Source organism: Leptonychotes weddellii, chromosome 4 (assembly GCF_054177405.1).
Source record: "Leptonychotes weddellii isolate Sample4059 chromosome 4, ASM5417740v2, whole genome shotgun sequence".
Lineage (NCBI taxonomy): Eukaryota > Metazoa > Chordata > Mammalia > Carnivora > Phocidae > Leptonychotes > Leptonychotes weddellii.
The window spans coordinates 78,470,895-78,494,013 of record NC_138372.1 but is presented as its reverse complement, the minus strand read 5'-3'; the positions used below and the strand labels follow the sequence as shown (position 1 = coordinate 78,494,013).

Sequence of the window (23,119 nt, the reverse complement as noted above, 5' to 3'; positions counted from 1 at the left end):
TACTCTAATAGGTCCTATAAAAGTTTCTTTTGGTTGTGATTCCTCCCTCAAGATGTTTTAAAACTATTTAGAGAAAACACAGACAAATCTAGTTTCATCTAGTTAGTTAAGAAACAAATGAGATCAATCTAGTTTGATCTAATTAGTTAAGTGTCCACAGGAAACGTCGTTCCAGCTGAGTATGGAGCAAGCAATATTAAAGAAAAGAATAACTGAACATTACACAGAGAGCACAGAAAACATTATTGCAAATAATGTAGGTAAATAGGAGTTCCTAGTTAGACATTAATTTTTGAGCCAGTGACGACAAGTTCAAATTTAACAGTTTTGTAATTTAAATATTTTTTTAATGTGTCACTTGAATATTATCTCTTGCTTCTCAATTGAAAATGGGGTTGCTAATATTTACAATTACTTGAACTTCAAGTCCTCCCTTGGTAAGATTTCCCCAATAGAGCTAATCATCTTTCTTAAGTTGCTATTTCAGAGTAGTAGCTCCCAAATTGAGCTATATTTGTAGTTACCTAGAAAACGTGAGGGGTCTCAGTGATATGCTGAATGGAGGTATGAAGAGTCAAAATCATTCAAAAAGTACAGTCTGGGTTAGAAGTATTACAAGAGTATTACATTGGGCACATCCTTATCATAGGCAGTGTCCATGACAGAAATTAATCTAATTTGAAAAGAAGCTAAAATCCTCATAATAAGGCTTTCTCCATTGGGGGAACATTAAAGATAGCATAAGACACAACCAAAGTGCTGATGTTACTAAAATAAAATCCAGTCTCTAATTAACATAAATGCAAAATTTCTATTACTATAAATTTTGCAATTTCTAATATCACTAGATCAACTTTTATTAAAGAATTTAATTTTTCTACTTATAATGAGGCTAAAAAGCAAGAACAAACATTTGTCTTATATAAGATATCTATTGAAATGTTCTGTAGAATTGTAATCACAATATTGTTGGGAATAAAGTATTCTTTTTTAAAAGATTTCTTTTATTTATTTGAGAGAGAGAGCGTGGGGGCAGGGGGGGCAGAGGGAGAGGGAGAGGCTCTCAAGCAGACTCCATGATAATGTCCCACATGGGGCTCCACATCAGGACCATGAGATCATGACCTGAGCCAAAACCAAGAGTCCGACGTTCAACCGACTGAGCCACCCAGGTGCTCTGGAAATAAGGTATTATTTGATGTCAATTTGTAACTTCCTGAATATTTATGAATCAGAGGCACTTCTACAAGCATATGTCAGGCATTGCTCCAGTTGCCTGTTTTACTCCTCTTATAAAACACTACATAGGTTTTTTAATCAAAGGTTCATGGATGTTTGTTTTAGTATAAAAATATAGTTACTGAGTTTTTTTTTTTTCATCCTCAATTCTCAGGATATATTAAATTAAAACCAGATATTCATGTTGAGATACCACCAAGGATTCCTTTATCTTAGCCATTGCTTCTTGGCCAGAGGTAGGATTCTGTCCCACATCTGCCCAGGAAAACTACAGTGCATGACTGTCTAGCTCTCTTGGAATGAAATGCATGGTCTGGAATTTCCAGGAAGAATGCACATTAAACGATTGGATAATGTGCTCACAGGTGGGCAAGCGAGGCTGTCCTCTCTGTCACTGTTGTCATGAGCTCCCCAATCTCCACCAGGGTCAGCTGCCCTACTTCATCTTCCCCCTGTTGTCTGAGTCATTGCCGTGCTTATAAAGATAAAACCAAGAGTAAGAACACTTATCTTCCATAGAAACACAAAATGGACATGCTTTTCCATTATGCTGGACTCTGTAACGAAAGCTCTAGGAAGTGAGTGCAGCATGAACTCATTCCTTCCGCCTCAGCAGACAGATGGATAGAGACATTCCAGTTTGTTTCCAGTCTTTTGTCTTCGGAGCATTTTTGGCATTTCCTTCAGGAAACTGGAGGTTGTGACCTAAGGTTTCCTTAGTGAACACACTTCTGTTTCCCACAGTTAACCTTACCCAGAAATGACATCTACTCTGTTAGGTGAGGTTTATCTTCATGTCCCAACTGTGTCCTGTGCATATTCAATGACAGTTGAAAGCACAAATTCTGAAAGTAAGAATAGGACTGAAGAGCCAAACACACCAAAATCCCCAGTGAAGGTGACAATAATGTTGAAACAAGAATGAACTATTACAGTAATTCTGTGATGCTCACAAAGTGCCCTTGCTCTCCTTGTATAGTTGGAGAAAGTAACAGCTAGGATGTTAAAACTTTCAGATACTATTAACTGAAAGTTTTCAGGCATGAGGTGTATACTATGCCACCTACATTCTGCAACTTGCTACTTCACTGATACTGTATAGTCCCATATTGTTCAAAGGATAGTCTGGGAGAAGCCAAGACAGTGTCCTGAAAAAAATTAAGTGATTTAATATACTGTCTCCCATATCCATATCCCCATTTCTCCAGCATGTTGGTGGAAAGCCAAGCATGTAAGCTTTTGTTGATGTGTTTGCCATGACCATTGAGTTTCATAATTTAAATTAGATATGCAACCACATTGTTGTATATTGTTTTTTTTAAACCCATGTTTTAGGACAAGAATTATTATATATAATTTAGTTTGGCTTGAATGTAATTTAAAACTCCAATAATTACATTTACTTGTCAATGTGGTATTTAGAGGTTGGTGGTTTTCATCACATTTTTACTACTCTTCAACGTTAACTTATTGAAGTTTCTCTTCCTGAAAAAGAGCGGTTTTTAACAAACCACATTTTTTTTACACCCTAGTTTATCAAGGTAAAATCCTTTAAAGAGTAATAGAAATTTGCCCGTAACTTTGATTCTAAAAAGCCACATAGTCAAATAGATGCTTAATAATTTTTTTTAAAAAATGCTCTCCACAGGGACGCCTGGGTGGCTCAGTTGGTTGAGCGACTGCCTTTGGCTCAGGTCATGATCCTGGAGTTCCGGGATCGAGTCCTGCATCGGGCTCCCTGCTTGGCGGGGAGTCTGCTTCTCCCTCTGACCCTCCCCCCTCTCATGCTCTCTCTCTATCTCATTCTCTCTCAAATAAAAAAAAAAAAAATGCTCTCCACAGAGGAATCTTTAGAAAAAATCAGTTTATTAATGTTTAAAAGTTGATAAAGCTATGTGCAAAATGATCCACAAAAGTCAGAAACCTATTAAATACTATTTTTTAAAAGACATTTCTCAGTTTAATTGCACTGAAAACCATACTAAAGAGACAGCAATATATTTTTTTTTGTAACATTTATACACATCTTTAATTGACTATTTAATGAACAGCTGTATTGAAAAACTTCTGGTATTCCCTATCAGTTAAAGTAATGCTTTAATGGCACAAGAAGGTTGTATTTTCTTAGGAAATACACATTCAACGGTGTTAACACAAGTTAGAAAAATCCAATAAAATGCTGAAACAAATACATTCAAAAATCACGGAAAGTACTTTTAACACAACAAAATACAACCATCCTGTTGGTTCAACTAATTCACAACAACACTCTGAAATAAACATCAACAAAGTGCCAAAGACAGATGTTGTATTTGTTAGACAGATTCATTAAGAAATCTCTCTTGGTTTACAGTCACCCCCCCCCCAGTCAGTTTTCACCTGGTTTTGCTAGTTTGTTTCTCCTATGACACAAAGGATCCTGCCTGATACCATTTAGATAAGTTGGACTTCCTTATGCAGATTTCAGCCACAATGGATACCATGCTATAATACATTTCCTTGTAAAGTTGTTAAAAGAAAAAAAATCAAAGTGACTTTAACCAAATTCCAAAAAACTGATCCAGCTTACATGGAAACTTTGGCCTCGGGAAATAAAATTGCTTTATATCTCCAAACCATCTCCATTCCTCACAGTTTACCTCCTGGACACAGCCTACCTGCTACAAACCATCAAGAAATGGACCATGCCACAACCCCAGCTCTGATGAACGCCAGGTAGTTCAAATATAAAGTAACAGAATTTTGAGGACGGGTGTGAAGGCGAAGGGAGGGTGGGATATGCAGAGCATACCCAGAGAAACAGAAGTGCACACAATCCCTTGGGCTGGAAAGTAAGGTGAAAGAAAACATCTCCTCAAAGCTCCCGACAGACGCTTTCACACTGGGACGTTAGTCTTCCAGGAGGGGCCAAATGAACCCTTCAGGAGCTTGACGATGCTAGACCTTTGGCTCAGTGCAAAATCAAAGCTCCAGGGCGGGGGGGTTAGGAAATAGATTCCAGACGAGGACCTGATCTCCACCCTTCCCAGTGCATTGTTCACAGGAACTAACCCACCAACACCCCGGCACCACCAGGCTGCTCTTACTACGCCCGCCCTCCCTCTGACTCCCAGCAGCTCCTCCCTGGCAGCAGTCGAGACAGAGATTTTTTTTTTTTTTTTTCCAAACACTGGGTGGTGGGTGACCACGCAAGAATTCTCCCCGTGGGTCGGCAGCGCTCAGTTTTAGGAAGAAGAGTTGACATTTCCAGAGGACATAATGGTCTCTGGGTTGTCCCCATCGTCCTTCTGCGGGTGGGAGGAGTTGTCCGACTTACTGCGGCTGAATTCCATGCCGGCAATGATGGGTCGCTTGAATTTGCCCGCGGAGTCCCCGCTGGGGCACTTGCAGCAGGACAGGATCCGGATGAAGGCCCGGCGCATCTCCTTGTTGGTCAGAGTATAAATGATGGGGTTGGTGCCGGAGTTGAGCACTGCCAGCACCAGAAAGTACTCGGCTCTGAAGAGGATGTCGCAGGTCTTCACCTTGCAGCCCACGTCCAGCAGGAGCAGGATGAAGAGGGGCGCCCAGCAGGCGATGAAGACGCTCAGGACGATAATCACGGTCTTGAGCAGCGCCAGCGACTTCTCCGAGCTGCGGCTGGCCTTAGACGTGTTCTTGCGGAAGGTCAGACGGCGGCTCCGAGTCCTGACCAAGGAGTAGATCCGGCAGTAGAGGATGACGATGGCGAGCAGGAGCAGAGTGAAGACAGTGGTGCAGAAGAGGATATAGTGCTTGTGGTAGAGCGGCAGGACGGTGGAGCAGTTGTACAGCACGCTGATGCAGTTCCAGCCCATGATGGGCAGGCCACCCAGGATGAGGGAGATGACCCAGCAGGCACTGATCAGCAGGAAGGAGCGGAAGCTGTTGCTCCCATTGTGGAGTTTCATTTTCAGCATTGTGATATAGCGCTCGATGGCGATGGCTAGGAGGCTGAACACGGAGGCAGACAAGGCCACAAACATACTCCCTTCCCGCAGAAACCATTGGGCGGGGGTGAGCTTGTAGGTGGTGGCGCCAGACAAGAGCAGGTTGGCTGTGTAGGCCACTCCTGCCAACAGGTCTGAGAGGGCCAGGTTGCCAATAAAATAGTACATAGGTCGGTGGAACTTCTTGGTTTTCCAAATGGTCAGCAAGACAAAGATGTTCTCTAGGATGATAAAACAGCAGATGAGAATGAACACCACCGAGCTCAGTTTAATGCCATTCTCCTTGTCCGCGCCGATATTCAGCTTTCCTGTGTAGTTATAATGCCGGACGATAATGTCATAGTTGACATAGTCGGAGACAGGACTGCGGAGGGCCTTCACCAGCGGGACGCTGGTAGACCCCATGGTGCACAGTGTCTCCAGGAATCCGGGGGTGGCGCTTCTCCAGAAGAACGCTAGAGGGCGAGGCCGAGCGAGCCTTCACTTGCTCCGGAAGGTGGTTCTGTCCGAGAAATCCAGGCTTTTTGTGTCGCTTTGCCCTGGTTGGAGAGGGCCTCGGAAACCGCAGCTTTAAACAAGTCACAAAGAGGAGAGAGTCAGGGAAAAAGCCACAGCACACTGGCATAATTCATTCTAGCTAAGGCATTGCTCCAGTTTTGTCGTGGATTTGTTTTAAGGAAACTTGGAGGAAGCGCAGAGTGGGATTTAAAAAAAAAAAAAAATCAAATTCACATTTCTTGCCAAATGGGGGGGAGAGGGCAGGGGAGGGAGAAAGAACAAAAATTTACCCAAACTGAAAATTCCAAATCGACACGATGAAAATTCTCCTGTGTCACATCCAAACGGAAATGGGAAAACTAGAGAAGTGAGCCCCATAACACCTCTCCCGCCCTCTCACCGCTCCCCCAACTCCAACCCCCTCCAGGTTTCCAGGTTGGAGGTTCTCTGAAGCGTTGGCCCGCTCACCAGCGGGTTCACCACCAGCTCTTGGTCTCACCTCGGAAGAGACCCAACCACTAATCTGAGGGTGGAGACGCACACCACCTCTGCTTGCCACCACCACCCAGCTAAAAGAGCTGAGAACCACCTCCTAATTGCTTTGCAAGACATTAGATTTGCACGAAAATCATTTGACAGAGTAAGTCATTCTTTGGGCTCTATTAATAACTCTCTAGGAACAGGTGTGCTCAGGGTCCGAGGGGTGTGGGCAGCCAAGCCCGCCCCGGCCTTGCGGTAAACAGGAAAGCTTACGCTTCTGTAAAGCAACTGACTTTTCTTAATTTCTTCTTCTAGGTTTTTTTTTTTTTCTTGTAAGCCAGTGCAAGAAAATATAAAGGTATTCAGTGAAAATCGTTCATAAGAGATTGCAATAAATCCCAGGAATTTAGTACATTCATTGATTGTATAGGGAGTATGTTTAGTTACTGTGGGTTTGGCCAAAACACACACAGGCACACACACAAAAGAGAGAAGTTATACTACTAATGATAACGATACATGCCACTACATTCCTAATTCCAAGTTCAAAGCTTCTGTCCAGAAACATAAATGTACGTCTGGTGCGTTGCTGAACGAGAGCCGGCTGTTTCATTTACTGCCCTCCCCCAACACGTTGCCTCCTCTCTTAGAACTACAAAGTGTGGAGGGAATGAAACATGGCACTGGTCAGCAGAAGTCTACTTGTAATGTTTCAAGATAACGCAGCAATGTGAAAGAAGTGGAGTAATAGAGACAGCAGTTCCCGGGAGAGCAGAGGCTGCTCGCGTCCAGAAGCTCTGCATTTCTCCCATCTAATTCCGCACCCTGCTCGCCGGCAGTGCAAGTTTAAGCCTTTACCCCACCTCCCATATTCTTTGTCTATAGGATTTCCAAATATAAGCGCCTTCCCTCCCTCTGCGACCAACCGCAGCTTTCACTATCCCCTACCCGTGGTGGGGTTTACAACTGGACTTAACCCTTTTCCGAACTTCATAAATCACAAGTGCCCCAAGAACAATCCGATCGGGTTGGGCTCCTTAGCAGCCCAGGGATGAATGTTTCCAGCGCCCAGAGATGGATGTTTTAAAAGGTTTTGGGTTTGGGTTTTTTGTTGTTGGTTTTTGTTTTTGTTTTTTCATTTTTTTGTTTTTGTTTTTGTTTTTGCTTCGTTCGGGTTTAAAAATTCCTTTCTAACACTGAAGACCTCCTGCAGCGGCGGTCCCCCGCGCCCCCGGCCCGCGCTGGCAAGGCGCGCAGTCCCCTACCTCGCTCAGGCAGGACGAAGTTGCGTTGGGAGAGCTCCGGGTCTCCACTGCGCGCTCGGCATCTTGCTGCTGCCCCGGGACTGACTGCGACGCTCTCCAAACTTACTCGAGTCGGGGTCCCCTCCCTCCGCAGCCGCACACTCCAATGGCCAGCCCTGCTCCCCGCGGCCAGCGCCGGCCCGCTAGCTGAAGTCGCCGAGCGCCCCGCTGAGGCTGGGTGGCTTCTGTAGGAAGAGGCGGGAGGGGTTAATATCTCAACCCCCACGCCCTCTGCCAGCGGCTGGGGGCCTCCGGATCTCGGCTGCAGAGACTCACTGTCCAGGAAAGATCTGGGGCAGAAGCGCGCGCGCGCGCGCGCGCGCGCACACACACACACACACACACACACACACACTCCTCCCCCACAGGCAACCGAAAAAAAAAAAAAGAAAAGAAAAGAAAGAAAAAGAAAACAGAGAAGGGACGGAGGCTGGTGCCCCCTGGATTCTGATGCATAAATCACGGCCCTAGCCCTGCTGTCCTCCACTCCCGGAGACCATTCTCCCAAGTCTTACAAAAGAGAGGAGGTGGGGAGCCTTTGGAAACTTCCCTCCTGAAAAGTCTTAGGGGGCAGAGAACAGCCCGGCGTCTCTCAGCGCACCTCTCTGGTCCCCTAGGCGCTGGAGTCCTTGGTTGGATCGGAGTCCGGAGACTTTGGCGGGGCGCGCCCGCGGCCGCTTCTGCGCAGGCAGAGAAAACCTGGGCGAGACCCCGAGAGTCCCGGCCGCTCTCTGGGGAGGAGAAGCTGGCAAGGGGCTGCAAGAGACACGGAGGAGATACGCAGCAGCCTAGAAGGGAGAATGGCCCCGGAGGTTCCTTTACGTCTCCCCACCCCCATCCCGCTGCTGCCCTGAAACTTTCGGTCTGAGGGGCAGAAAGTGGCTTTCTCGGGACTCGCGGTGAGATGGGCCAGCGCCTGGCGAGACGTTGGGTGGGGGTTTCCCTTATTCAACCGGGCGCAAAGTCAGCCGTGTGTCCCAGATTCTGGCCAGTGGGAGACCTCTGGGGACATGGGCAGCTGCTGGGGCCTGAGAGATTTAAAAAGCTTGGGCAGCACAAAACTTTCCAAAAGGGAAGAGCCGCTGGGCCCAGCCAACCTAGTCTGAGGCCGGTGCCCTTCTCTCCCTTTCTACTCGGGAGAACTTAGAGGCCCCCACACCTCAAAGCTCCCAACACGCCCACTCTTTTCTTTCTCTTAGACGCTACTTGAGAAGGTGAGACTAGAGGCGGCCTTGGTCAGCTCCGCCTCAATGACAAGCTCAGAGCACTTCTGCCCTGCCCTGCCGCGACACAGATTTCCACCCAGTCCCTGGTCGCACTGGCTTCCCATCCTGGCAGATGTGAACGCAAAACTTCTCCGTGTGCAGTTTCAATTGATAGACACACCCTGTACCTGAATGACTCAGAAGGAGGCTAAATGAATAAACAGACCCCGGCTTCTGGGATCTTATGAGTTCGCAAAAGAAGAAATCAAACGACAGTTAAAATCAAGTTCACAGCTGCCTGAAAGTCTTCATCAACGGAGTTGCAGAGGGCACATAGCCACAAAGTCAGCAACAGTATATGCATGCAACATAGAAACTAAGATAACGATCCTCTAGACTCTAGAATAGATGGGCTCTGATTGGGCTTGAGGACTTACTTAAAAGAAGAGGTGGGTACTTGGCCTAAGGTGGGTATTTGGCAAAATCCACCCCACCCACTAATTTATGAGTTCTTTAAGGGAAAGGAATTAAAGTGAATTGCACACCAAAACTCTTATCTATCATGGTAGATTATCTAACTTAAGCAAGCATTGTTGGTCATTTTATTGATGAGAGAAATGTCACTCAGCTTAAGTCACTAGATATCCCAGCTAGTATGTGGTGGAGCTGGGTTCCACAACTTAATGCCATGTCTCCCAGATGTCATGACCCCCAGTTCAAACACCTTCAGTCAATAAATAGTTAAGGAACTGAAGTGTGTGTTCCCCAAAGGGATGCAAACCTCTAGCTTTAAAATTTTTAAATTGTGCTAATTTCTTTCTTTTTTTTTTTTAAGATTTTATTTATTTGACACAGAGAGAGAGAGAGAGAGACAGTGAGAGAGGGAACATAAGCAGGGGGAGTGGGAGAGGGAGAAGCAGGCTTCCCGCAGAGCAGGGAGCCCAATGGGGGGCTCGATCCCAGGACCCTGGGATCATGACCTGAGCTGAAGGCAGACGCTCAATGGCTGAGCCACCCAGGCGCCCCAAAATGTGCTAATTTCTTGACTATTTATATGTCTAAAATGTATACAAATATAGGCTAATGAATGTCCTTTCAAAACCACTTATTTCCTGACTATGCAAGTCTACAAAACGTATACAAAAGTTACACTAATAAATGTCTTTTTTTCACCATGAAGCATTTTCTTTTTTGCCGAAACGTTTCATTAAATTTCTTTTTATTAAATTATTAAATATTACATTATTTATTAAAATAAATATATTTCTATTTTTACCACCTTTTAAATTAGCAAGACTTTTTTTTAAAGAGTATATTTTTTTTGAGATTTCTTTATTTGAGAGAGAGAGCGAGCACAGTACATTTGTTACAGTTGATGGGCCTACACTGACACATCATTATCATCCATAGTCCATAGTTTATGTTATGGTTCAGTCTCGGTGTTGTACATTCTATGGGTTTGGACAAATGTATAATGACATGTATCCATGATTATGGTATCATGCAGAACATTTTTTTTTTTTTTTAAGATTTCATTTATTTATTCATGAGAGACAGAGAGAGAGAGGCAGAGGAGAAGCAGGCTCCCAAGGAGCAGAGAGCCCGATGCGGGGACTCGATCCCAGGACCCTGGGATCATGACCTGAGCCGAAGGCAGACGCTTAACCATCTGAGCCACCCAGGCGCCCTCATGCAGAACATTTTTACTGCCCTAAAAAATCCTCTGTGTTCTGCCTATTTATGCCTCCCCTCCCCTATGAATGTCTTTATTAAAACCACTGATTTCCTGACTATGTATTTCCTGACGAAGTGTATACAAATGTATAGTAGTGAACATATTTTAAAACTTCTCATTATCTACCTATAACATCTAATGTAAGGTTATATATTTGGGTAGCAGATTCTAAGTATTGCACATATTAACTCATTTAATCCTTCCAGTGACCCTACAGGTTAGGAATGATTATTACCCTAATTTTACAAACAAGGAAACTGAGTCCCAGGCATATTATATTAAGTAACTTGGTTAACGTGGTCTGTGACCATAGATTGGCTGTAGCCTCTTAACCATGAGTCCAAATCACCACAATAAACCTCGAACATGTCAAAGAATTACATGGGGGATATCAGTCTTTTTCTTGTGAATACTGCTGGTGTATTAATCCAGTGTTTTAAAAAGCCCAAATACTTTGCAGGTGATTACTTAGAAATATTCATCCTTAGTACACACCTATAAGACGTAAAATGTAGATGACCACTCAGGCAAAATTAGAAAGTAGGTAAAACTATTTGCAGCAATGGTTTCCCTGCCAATTCCAAGTCTCTGGTTCCCACACATATCTCTTCCCATTACTCTCAGGAGAGGCCCTAAGAATTGCATCCTCAAGCTATCTCTTGGCTCTCAGCCCAGGTCCCTTTCCGCTGCTGCCTGGAAGGCCAGCCCAATGTTTTACCTTACTTCTCCTGGCAATGAGGTTACCATCTGATGCCCAGTTCACACTGAGGTTGCACCATTCCACACTTCTTATTTCAAAGCAACTTTATTATTCTTTTATGCATGCTTTACAATCTCTCTTTAAGGGTTGCCACAGAAAATGCCATGTCATATTTGGGACTTATACTAAAAAAAATTATTTGTCGTTACTCTGCAACTCAAATTCAACTGAGTGCACTGTATTTTTATTTGCTCAGTCTGGCAATTCTACTCTCTTTCCTAAATGCTCCAGGTACTTTCCAACCCCCTTCCACCCACAATCCCCTGTAAAGATCCAGCCCTCCCCTTCCTCATCTATTCTTAGGGAAGTAACTAGCCTCCTACTTAGTGGAGAATACAGTGTCACTGAGATTTCTCTCCTCTAAGGTAACAGCAACTTCACCCACCCTTACTTCCTGCCAGTAGCTTTCCTCCTTCCCAAGGCAAACCCTTGCCCATATCACGGTGCTAACTCCCCCCGAACTTTCGAAGACGTGGCTCAAGTACTCCTTCTCTCTCTTGTCCTTTCAATTCTTGGTCTCTGATGACTTTTTATCTTCAACTTACCTTAATATTTGTGTGTTTCCTCTACCCAAAACTCACTATCTTCCGCTCATACTAACTAGGTCTCGATATAAATCTCTCTTCTCTTATTTGCCACCACTCAAAACTACGTAGTGGGACATGACAGTCTTGGATTCAGCCATCATTCTGCCTGTTCCCCGCTGGGCAACTTTTGGCAAGTTCTTTAACGTCCTTGAGCGTCAGTTTCCTAAACTCTCTCTCTCTTTCTCCACAGCGTTCCAGAATTATACAATAACGCATCTTGATTTTCCAAGTCCTCTCCTGGACATACAATGGGCCCTGTATAGTCTGAGAAACTATCCAAAATTATTTCTCTGATAACTTCATTTTCTCTATTTCTCTATTCTATCTTTCTGGAACTCCTACTATTCAGATTATGGACCATCCAGGAAGTTTTTATATTAAATATTCTTTTTTTTTTTAAAAGATTTTATTTATTTATTTGACAGAGAGAGCAAGAGAGCCCAAGAAGGGGAAACAGCAGAGGGAGAGGGAGAAGCAGGCTCCCCGCCAAGCAGGGAGTCTGATGTGGGGCTCGATCCCAGGACCCCGGGATCATGACCCAAGCCAAAGGCAGATGCTTAACCATGTGAGCCACCCAGGCACCCCTATATTAAATATTCTTCATATTTATTTTCCATTTCCTATATCTTAATCTTTTTTCTGATTTCTGGGAGATTTCTCAACTTTATCCTTCAACTCTTCAGTTAGTATTTCCCTTTGTGTTATCAGACTTTTGAGTCTAAATGCTCTTTTCTTTTTTTTTTTTCCTGAATATTTCATTTTCACAGAACCCTGTTTCTGTTTCAGGGATCCCATATCTTTACTTACCTCTCAGAATATTAGAATGTCATTGCTGTTGTCAAGATTTTCTCCTTTTTTTTTTTCCTTATCGTCTCATTTTCCTGTTTGTTTTGATCTTGGTTCTTTGTGTCAGCAGCTTTCTCAATTGTTAGGTGATCTCTGGCTGTCCATTCCTGTTTCAGACAGAAGCACTGAAAACTAACTAAAACTCTTTGTGGGGGGTTTGTCAATGGAAGGGTGGTAGGTAATCAGGTATGTTCTTTTATTAGAGGACCCCAAATACCAATATTTATAGATCTCTAATCCTGGACTGGTCAATTTCGTCAGCGAGGAATTCTAAAATCTCTTGTCTGCCTTCTCCTATTTTCTGAAGTGAATCGAGGAAGGCAGGGGAGAGAAGGAGAAAGAAGCTGATCATTCGGTGTTTCAATTTTTTTTTATTAAAAGATTGTATTTATTTATTTGACAGAGAGAGATACAGTGCGAGAGGGAACACAAGCAGGGGGACTGGGAGAGGGAGAATCAGGCTTCCCGCGGAGCAGGGAGCCTGATGATGCGGGGCTTGATCCCAGGACCCCGGGACCATGACCTGAGCCGAAGGCAGATGCCCAATGACTGAGCCACCCAGGCGCCCCTCACTGTGCCTCAATTTCTCTATCTGTAAAAATGGGTTATTTAATAGTACCTCCTGTGTAGAGTGTTGAGGGGATGAATTCATTGTATAGACAATGCTTATCTAGTACAGTGCCTGGCACATAATTACAGGTTATATAATTATTTCATATTCTTGGGATAAGGATGTTTAAAATAATATAGAAAAAGAGAAGCCAGTTAAGAGCACTGGCAAAGAGCAATCTGAGTCAGAAGAGAATGCGAGAAAGCATTGCTACGGAAAAGCAGACTGAAGAGTCTCAGCAAGGGGGTAGTCAACGGTGTCAAATGTGACACTAAGTTCCCCTAAATGAGGGTTCATGAGAAGTTTTTGGTTTTGTTGATTAGGGAGTCATTGGTGTCCTTAGAAAGGGCAGGCTCAGAAGAATGGTTTCAGAAGCATGGGTTTAAGAGAAATGTAAATGACCTCTGCTCAGAGCTAGTAAATTGAACACTTTCACTTCCCTCCACTCCTACACTCCACTGACATAATAGCAAAGTGTTTTTTTTGTTTTGTTTTGTTTTGTTTTATTTTGCTTTGCTTTTCTTTTCTTTAGGCATAAGCAAAGAGAAAGAAAAGATAAGAGATAAGAACAACAAAATTATGGCAACTGAAAAGCAGAGGGATGAATGCTAATTTTCTTACTACAACCAAGAAAACTGAAAACTAATGCAACAATGGGGGAAGCCCAGAAGCAAGCTGAGTTGCTCTACAGAATCCCAGAAAGGCCCAGAAATTGGGGATTTTAGGTGTCTCTGAAAGCAGGGTTGAGAGTGAAGATGAAAACAGAAGGTCGGCTTTAGAAGCAGTTAGACTCATCCTCACCCCCTCATGCTGCCTCACCATGATCTTCCCCAGCCCTGAGCAGCCCGAGGGACTGAAACTCCCCCATTAGGGAAGACAACTGGGGGAGAGAGGGTGCACAGAATGACTTTGATGGTGCAACCCCACAGTAAACACAGGAAGGGTAAGTGGAAATCCCTATGCTGAATGGTGAGATACCCCAGCTTCATTCTCTCCCTCTTCTCCCAGGTGCTGCAACCAAGTTTGTATCTTCTGGGAAGAGTGGAAACCTTTTTCTCTGCATGTATGAGCACTCCCAGGAGAAATAACCTAAAGATACTGACATTTAGGGGTCCATCAATGAAATGACTTAGCCAGATCTTCTTCCAGTGATGTCCACCAGCCAACAAGCCATGTTCATGCACATAGCACTTCCATAGTCTTTCTGTGTTGAATGTCAAAAGTCTTAACAAAGGACGAATGGTGCCTTGGGTATTTCTGTCTGTCTCTCTCATCTTTCCATATAGTGTCTACATTATGGTGTGAGTGCTAAAAGCCAAAAAGTAGAAGCGCCAGAAGTCATATCACTTTTAATGACCTAGCCTTGGAAGTTACTCAGCATCATCTGTACTTTAGTCTGCTTACAAAGTTCTGCCAGGTCCAGCTGGAGGCAACATAGACCCCACCCTTGATAGGGGAGTGTAAGTTGTTATCCTGTAAGAAGGGCACATGGAGGGGAACACAAACAAAGAAATAAAAACAGCTTATAGATAAAGGGTGGGGAAAGACAACGATATCACAAATTCTTAGCAGCACTGGATGCTGGAAGACATGGAACAAAGCCTTAAAAACATGCAGGGAAGATAACTTTCAACCTAGATTTATATACTCAGCCAAGCTATGACTAAAGAGTTAGGACAGGATAAACACATTTGTATATCTTCAACTTCTCAAGGAATTTATCTTCCATGTACCCTTAACCAGGAAACTTCTGGAAACTCCATCAATATGAAGGCATTAAACGGAGAATGGAGAAGATCCAGGAATTGAGGCTCGGAATAGGAGAGAAGTGAAGGGAACCCCCACCCATGACCCCTAGGATGACAACCATGCAGTGATTAGGACTAGAGAGAAGGACAGAGGACTCGGGAGTGATGTCCCCAAGAATGTGATACATTTTCTGATGTGTTTGAATGCCCTGAGAGTGTGGAATGGATTAGTAATAAGTACTTAGGAAACTGAGCAAACAACGAAAAAGACAATATTTAAGTCTAGGGAAAACCAAACGATTTACGTAAAAGTAAATATGTACACACATATTTTTCCCATTGTGCGTATTGCCTTTTCAAATGTTACATCCTCAGTCTTCCCTCTTATCCATTTGCACTTTCTTGGCTTTTGTTGTTTACTTCTAGGGCTTTATCTATCACATACATGCAGACAACTCTGAACCATACACCTCTATTCCCACCTTTATCCCAAGCTCCAAACTCAATATCTAAGTATTTATTGGAAACCTCCATTTGTGTGTCTCATAAGCACCTCAAGATCAAAATATCCGAGGCCCAACCATGTCATTCTGACCATTCTCTTCCCAGGACAATTCAACCTGCTCCCTGATGTATGTATCAGTGAATGGCATCAACATTCACCTCATCAGACAAGCTAGAACATTCCAGATTCCATTCTGACTGCCTCTTCACCAAATGTGAAATTTGCTGCCAAGACTGCTGTCCTCTGAAGGACCTTCTGAATTCATTTCCTCATAATCCTCGAATGCCCTTGTGAGGTTCTTACCCCCACCCCTCCATTTATAACAACTTTCTCCTCAGAGGTCTCAACTCTGAGCATCCACACCACCATCAACGCCGCTTTTCTAAATACCTGAGATCTGTTCATTCTACTTACTTGAGGGTGACAGGTAGTCTCCATGAGAGGGAAGGGGTTCCTACATTACTAAAGTATGGTGGGATTTCTTGAAGAAACATCTCTTGTATATGTTTACAGATCAATAAACACATACCAAGAGAAATTAAAAGCTGTATAATGTTCCAAATCATTGATGATTAAGTACCAATCAGAAACTAAGATAAGACAATTCTGAGATTATAGCAATAAAAATGGACATGCATTTATTTATTCAATTTTGCTTGAAAAAATAAAGTCTATTACTTTTTTTTTTTCATTGAAAAATTACAGAGGCACTATATGTTGCCTTTGTCTGTGGCTTGTTCTCCTGTAGCCAATCACTTTCGTCTCTCCTCGTTCCATTATTTCAACTGCACTGAAGGAAGCTAGCCCAGTCTTTTTGGGATATCCTGGGACACTCTAAGTTTTTGTGTGTCTATTTTAAGTCAATCCATCTTAATCCCTCTTATTTTGAGAAAAATCTGTCTAGCAAGTTTTGCATGAAGATGCAAATTTTGTTGACATAAATTGCAAATATTACCGTCCCTGCAAATTTGTTAATATCAACATTGTAAAATCACCTGAATCCTTATCACCTGGAAAAAGCCAAATGAGGTCGCTGAGACATTTAAATTAGAAAGCATTTAAAAAGTAATTTCATCCTAATTCCTTTAAAATCCCCTGGCTTATAAGAATGAGGGTAACCGGGGCACCTGGGTGGCTCAGTTGGTTAAGCAGCTGCCTTCGGCTCAGGTCATGATCCCAGGGTCCTGGGATCGAGCCCCGCATCGGGCTCCCTGCTCGGCGGGGAGCCTGCTTCTCCCTCTCCCTCTGCCTGCCTCTCTGCCTACTTGTTCTCTCTCTCTATCTCTCTGTCAAATAAATAAATAAAATCTTTAAAAAAAAAAAGAATGAGGGTAACCAAGTATTGTTCAGAAGATGTCCTTTGCTGAATGAAAGGAAAAACCAACTCTCATATATGTGAGGTAAACATGTTCCTCAAGTGCTTGAAGGATCCTAATATATTTACTTAGAGCCCTTAAGTATTGTGTAGCCTCAACGGGATTAGTTAACTTTGTCTTCACAGGTTATTTTGCCCTTGGCACATTCTAATTCTCATTCTCTCTGTATTTTTTTTTTTTTACCTTTTTTCTGTGGCAGGGAGGGGAAATGATAATTGAACAGAAGCAAAAAGATAAACAGATAAAGTGACTTACTTGTTCCCACAATTCAGCCAAGGATTTCCAGCCACCTGCAGTTTGAACTAAATTTGAACTGCTGCAATCTGAAGAATTTTAGAAGACTATATGGTAATTACTCTCCTGGTGTCTTGCTTATTTGACATAAAAGGGCCTACTTTAAGTAATAGAAAGGAAAAGAATAGAAGGTTGTGATTTAAATCTACTCATAAATAATTGTGTGTCAATCCCTCAACTCTGGGCCTTTGCACTTGCCATTCTTTCTGTGTGGAATGTTCTTATTATCCTCAACTAACTCCCATCCTCACTTCATTCGGGTTTTAGATCAAATGTCATGTCCTCTGAGAGGTCAGCCCTGACCCCTATCTAAAAATGTACACATTCTCTCTGCCCTCCATCTCCTTGGACCTGCTTCATTTGTCTTATAAGCACTTAAATTGTCACCAAACACATGATTTGTTTGTAATGTGTTTGTCTTCTCCTACCAGAGTGCAAACTCTAGAAGTGAATTGCTTTGTGTAGCCCAGAAAAGTCCCCATGACAGTAGTCTATCAAATATTTGTTGGGTAATGGACATTGGGGAGGGTATGTGCTATGGTGAGCACTGTGAATTGTGTAAGACTGATGAATCACAGACCTGTACCCCTGAAACAAATAATACATTATATGTTAATAATAAAAAATCAAATATTTGTTAAGTGAATGAATTAAAATCACAAAAAATAGTGATATTTCTTTCTCTTTAAACACCAAATGCCTTTTTTTAATTTAGAAAGTGAATATTCTCCGATTGAAAGTAAAAAATTCTCATTAAAGGCCAATAAAATCATCAAAACCTCTAAATCTCTAAAGTAAAATCTAGAGCTTTCATAAAAGTGTTTATGGACATCTTCAAACTACACCTCATATGGACATTGTATCATCCTTAGAAGAGGGAATGTCTGCTAACTTACTACTAAATTATTAAATTCAGTCAATTTAATGAAAGAAATCTGTGAAACTAATTGTCTGCCATTGCATAGAGAAAACAACTGGTTGCTTGATTATAGTTGTTACCACCGACTTTACTTCTGGTAAGAGCATTGGATCTATATGAACAACCCAGTGGCTCAAGTTGGTTTCCTCCCTGGCTCTTCCCATTTCTTCTCCTAGCCTATCTCTCTGTAAGGAAGATTTATTTATATGTTAATCTAATACACAAATATCCAATACTGCATATATGCTAATGCTCAGGGCATAAAATCTGTGGCCTGTACATGCTCAGTCTGGTAAGGATGACTGAAATGAACGAATATGTACCATGCTGTGTAGTACATCATGTAATCCACGTGTGGTTCGGTATCCCAGCTGAGCCTGTGTTCTTATGTACCCAGGTTCTGAGAGCATTCCTTCTTGCAGATAACTACTAGAGGAAGAAATTCACACCTGAGCCTGAGCTATCTGAAACTTGGCCTCAAAATCATCAAAACCTCTGTAAGAGCTGTGGAAATAAAGTTGGAAAAACTCATACCAAAACTGCAAGCAATTTTCTGGAGAATTTGACACTTGAGACATTTGAATCAGTTTTATCTTTTATTCTTAAAAAAGGGGGGAGGGGAGGCTACAGTTATGCAAATAAAAAGTAAAAAAAAAATCCAATCAGGAAAGGTCACTTTTGAGAAACTATGGCATTAGAGAGCGAAACTTCTATTTCCACAAAGCAAAACAAACAAAAAATAACCTACTGAATCTCCAATTGACTACCTCAGACATCTCACACTCAACATAACTACAATGGAACTCTTGATTTCCCCTTCCAAAAAGCCCTGTGCACCACAGCCACCCCCACTCCCTCCCATCTTCCTTTTCTCAGTGAATAATATCGCTAGTCACCCAGGGGCATTGTTGATTGTCCCTTTCCTTTAAAAGCAGATTCAGCCCCTCAGCTAGCTCTGTCAGTTCTATCACCAAAACGCATCTGAATCTGTCCACCTCTCCCTTTTTCCACTGTCACGCTAAAACGCATCTGAATCTGTCCACCTCTCCCTTTTTCCACTGTCACGCTTGTGTCTGAGTTACGATCATCTCTCACTGAATTACCTCAGTGGCTCCTTCAACTCCCACTCCTGCTCACCTCCAGTTCGTTCTCCGCTCAGGAAAAAGAAGGAGCTTCCTCACCCCAACTCTTTAACATCGTAGTTCCATTTTCTAATTAATAAAATTTATTTTTTAGCGCAGTTTTAAGTTCACAGCAAAATTGAGTGGAAGGTACAAGGAGTTCCCATATATCGCCTATCCCTGTACATGCACAACCTCCCCCACCATCAGCAGTCCCCACCAGAGTGGTACATTTGTTACAATCCCTGAACCTACACTGACACATCATAGTCACCCAAAGTCCATAGTTCACATGAAGGTTCACTCTTGGTGTTGTACATTCTATGGTTTTGACAAATGTATAATGGCATATACCCACCATTATAGTATCATATAAAATAGTTTCCCTGCCCTGAAAATCTTCCGAGCTCTGCCTCTTAATCCCTCCCTCCCTACTAACCCCTGACTACCACCAGTTTTTGACTGCTTCTGTAATTTCGGCTTTTCCAGAAAGTCACATAGTTGGAATCAGACAGTATGCAGCCTTTTCAGATGGGCTTTTTCTTCACTCAGTAATACACATTATAGGTTCCTTCTCATCTTTTCCTGGCTTGAAAGCTCATTAATTTTTAGCACTGAATAATATTCCATTGTCTAGATGTACCACAGTTTATTTATTCATTCACCTATTGAAGGACATCCTGGTTGCTTCCAAGTTTTGGCAATTATGAATAAATCTGCTATAAACATCCATGTGCAGATTCCTGTGTGGACACAACAGTTCATTTGGATTAATACCAAGGAGCGCAATTGCTGGGTCACATGGTAAGAGAATGTTTAGTTTTGTAAGAAACTGCCAAACTGTGTTCCAAAGTGTTATTTTACATTCCTGCCAGCAATGAACGAGAGTTCCTATTACTCCACATCCTCACCGGTACTTGGCATTGTCAGTGTTTTGGATTTTGGTCATTCTAATAGGTGTACAATGGAATCTCATTGTTTTAATTTGTAATTCCCCAAGGATGTATGTTGTTGAGTATCATTTCATGAGCTTATTTGCCTTCTGTGTATGTCTTCTTTGGTGAGGTTCAGGTCTTTGGCCCATTTTTTAATTGAGTTGTTCATTTTCTTATTGTTGAGTTTTAGAGTTCAAGGTGTCAATAAGTACTAGTTGAGCAAACGAGTGATTGAAACTTCTAGCCCATAGCTATGTAATCACATGTACATTAGAACAATATAAGTATGTTCCAAATGAGATCTGTTAGTCTTTTCAGTACTAGAATTCACTCACAAGAAGAGAATTCATATATAAAGAATAATTATTTTAGAGGAGGGAGGGGCAGAGGGAGAGGGAGAGAGAAAATAGTAAGCAGGCTCCATGCCCAGCGTGGAGCCCAACATGGGGCTTGATCTCACAACCCTGAGATCATGACCTGAGCCGAAATCAAGAGTGAGATGCTTAACCTATGAACCACCCAGGTGCCCCTAAAGAGTAATTTTATATAATTGGCTAGTAATTAGGTGACATAAAGCAACATTTTTTCTGGCTTTCTTGCCGTAAAATGACTACGTCTATAACAAAAAAAGTCAGATAATATTCCTTTTTTTCTTTGAAATAGATAGTCTGCAGAGAAGAAAATTATTCCCAATTATAATGCTATCCTTAGATCTCATGAGCCTCCTAGAAAACAATTCATGAAGAGCCCACCAGCCAGCCCTTTGTTAATTATATAAGAAGCAGGACCCAGCTACTACTAAGGTGGTATTTTTGGCCTATGGAGACAGAAAGGGAAACTAGTTAGTAGAGTATAATTTTCTTCATTCTGGCTTTACTTTACTCTCTAATACCTTTTATATTTTCCTTAAGCATGTGAAAGCATAATCTTCAACAAGTTAACTGATCATTGGAATGTGGATACCACTGACTTTTATTTTTAATAAGGATTAAAATTAAGTAGGTATTATATTAAAATGCAGTTCTAAGGAAACTTTTAACATTTTATTAAATGTTGTAAGTAAATTTTTGAACTATGAACTTGAGAAGGTAGAGGCTCAGCAAGCATCTACTCTTGGAATTGTTCTTGGAATAGGGTGTGGGAACAGATTCCAGTGAGGCTCAAATCATGTAGGAATTCCGCAAATAGCTAAGAATATGGTCCTAATGTACATGTTCGTTTTAAAGCTCTCTTTAGCTGAACTCGTAGAAATAGAGAACAGAGTGGTGGTTACCAGGCACTCGGGGCTGGGAGAATTAGGGAGATGTGGTTGAAGGATACAAACTCACAACTAAAAGATAAATAAGTTTTGGTGATCTAATGCACAGCATTGTGATTACAGTCAACAATGCTGTATTATCAAGGTTGCTAAGAGATTATATCTGAAATGTTCTCACCACAAAAGAGAGATAACTATGTGATTTGATGGAAGTGTTAGGTAACACTTTGGTGGTAATCATATTTCAATATATACATGTGTCAAATCAGTATGCTGTACACCTTAAACTTACATAATCTTATATATCAATTACATCTCAATTTTAAAAAGCTATCTTCAGTAAGGAAATACTGTGCTAATGCTTCAATTTAGCAACATCCTAAATAACTTTAAATATGTTTCTATAATTTGGGGGATAGAGATAGATTGACTTATATCAAAATATTTCATTCATTCATCCTTTCGTCAAATATTTACTTGAAACAAAACATGTGGCAGGTCCAGTTCAAGGTACTTAGGATAAAACAGAAAAAGATCCCTGCCCTGTGGAGATTGTATTCCAGTAAGAGACATCCAATATAACCATCAATATAGAAATAAGCAAATTATGTAGTATTAAGCCATTCAAATTATTTATTGAGCACATACTAGAAACCCAGCATTAAACAAAACTGGCAAAGATCTCTATCTCTGTGCAGTCTACCTTCTGTCATGCGAAGACAGGTAACAAGCATAATAAATAAATAAATTATATGGTATGTTAGAAAGAGTTAAAACTAGTAAGTCTAAATCCAAAACAGAAGAAATAGTTGAAATAGATCTTTCCTTCCAAAAGTTTCAGTTTCTGAGTAGTCTGAAAGCAAAAACCGCTCACTTTTTAAAGAAATATTTTGCAAAACAAACTTGTCCAGTCATAAAACCTATTTTGTTAATAGTAGGTAGACTCACTCAGTCATCAACACTCTTATTCCAAAAATATATATATATCGAGTGCCTGTTTGACACAGAAGACAGCAACAAACATACAGACACAATGCGCCGTCATGGGCAAATACTTTATAGTCATCCCAGAATTTCATGGAGGAGTAGATCGGGAAAACACATGCATCTGGGTAGCCTATGTACCCTAAAGTTTATAACTACTCTTTAAAGACTTATTTCATGTTTGTTTTGTCAACCAAAAATCTCCCGAACTCCAAACCATTGCTAGTTAGGAGGGATGGAGAAAGGGTAACAGTCTTTGCTGTTGCCAATAGTATCTCATCTTCCCTGTGACAAGGAATACTTTCCTGCTCCTCAACCAAGATGTATTAACTGAATCAAGGGGCAAGGTGTCAAGCAAGCTGTTCCCAACTGCATACTTCTCGGGGGCGGTGGGGGGGGGGCAGGTCTGGGCGAAGAAATTGTAGTTTCTACAAGAATTTTTAAGAACCACATCTTAATGCCTCCTTATAGGAACCCTAGGTTCATGTAATATTCTTAATGTCCCAATGTCCAAATTATGGAAATTATTTTAAGAAAGAGAAGACCTTAGGGGCGCCTGGGTGGCTCAGTTGGTTAAGCGACTGCCTTCGGCTCAGGTCATGATCCTGGAGTCCCGGGATCGAGTCCCGCATCGGGCTCCCTGCTGTCAGCAGGGAGTCTGCTTCTCCCTCTGACCCTCCCCCCTCTCATGTACTCGCTCTCTCTCATTCTCTCTCTCTCAAATACATAAATAAAATCTTTAAAAAA

The 23,119-nt window shown here is 42.0% G+C and overlaps 1 protein-coding gene and 1 long non-coding RNA gene across 3 annotated transcripts in view; one reads left to right on the top strand and one right to left on the bottom strand.

The window, feature by feature from the left end:
• LOC145721055 (uncharacterized) overlaps positions 1-23,119 on the top strand; it is a 381,812-nt gene that overhangs the window by 137,292 nt on the left and 221,401 nt on the right. The window lies entirely within an intron of this gene.
• S1PR1 (sphingosine-1-phosphate receptor 1) lies at positions 3,087-7,765 on the bottom strand. 2 transcript variants are annotated; one of them, XM_006728171.3, is made up of 2 exons: positions 7,451-7,765; positions 3,087-5,775 (listed from the first exon to the last, which is right to left on the bottom strand). In XM_006728171.3, the coding sequence occupies exon 2, from the start codon at positions 5,610-5,612 to the stop codon at positions 4,464-4,466; it is 1,149 nt and encodes a 382-aa protein (XP_006728234.1). In that variant the 5' UTR covers positions 5,613-5,775; positions 7,451-7,765; the 3' UTR covers positions 3,087-4,463. The 2 variants fall into 2 exon arrangements, with proteins under 2 accessions (XP_006728234.1, XP_081671690.1); XM_081815564.1 differs by lacking the exon at positions 7,451-7,765 and adding an exon at positions 5,996-6,257.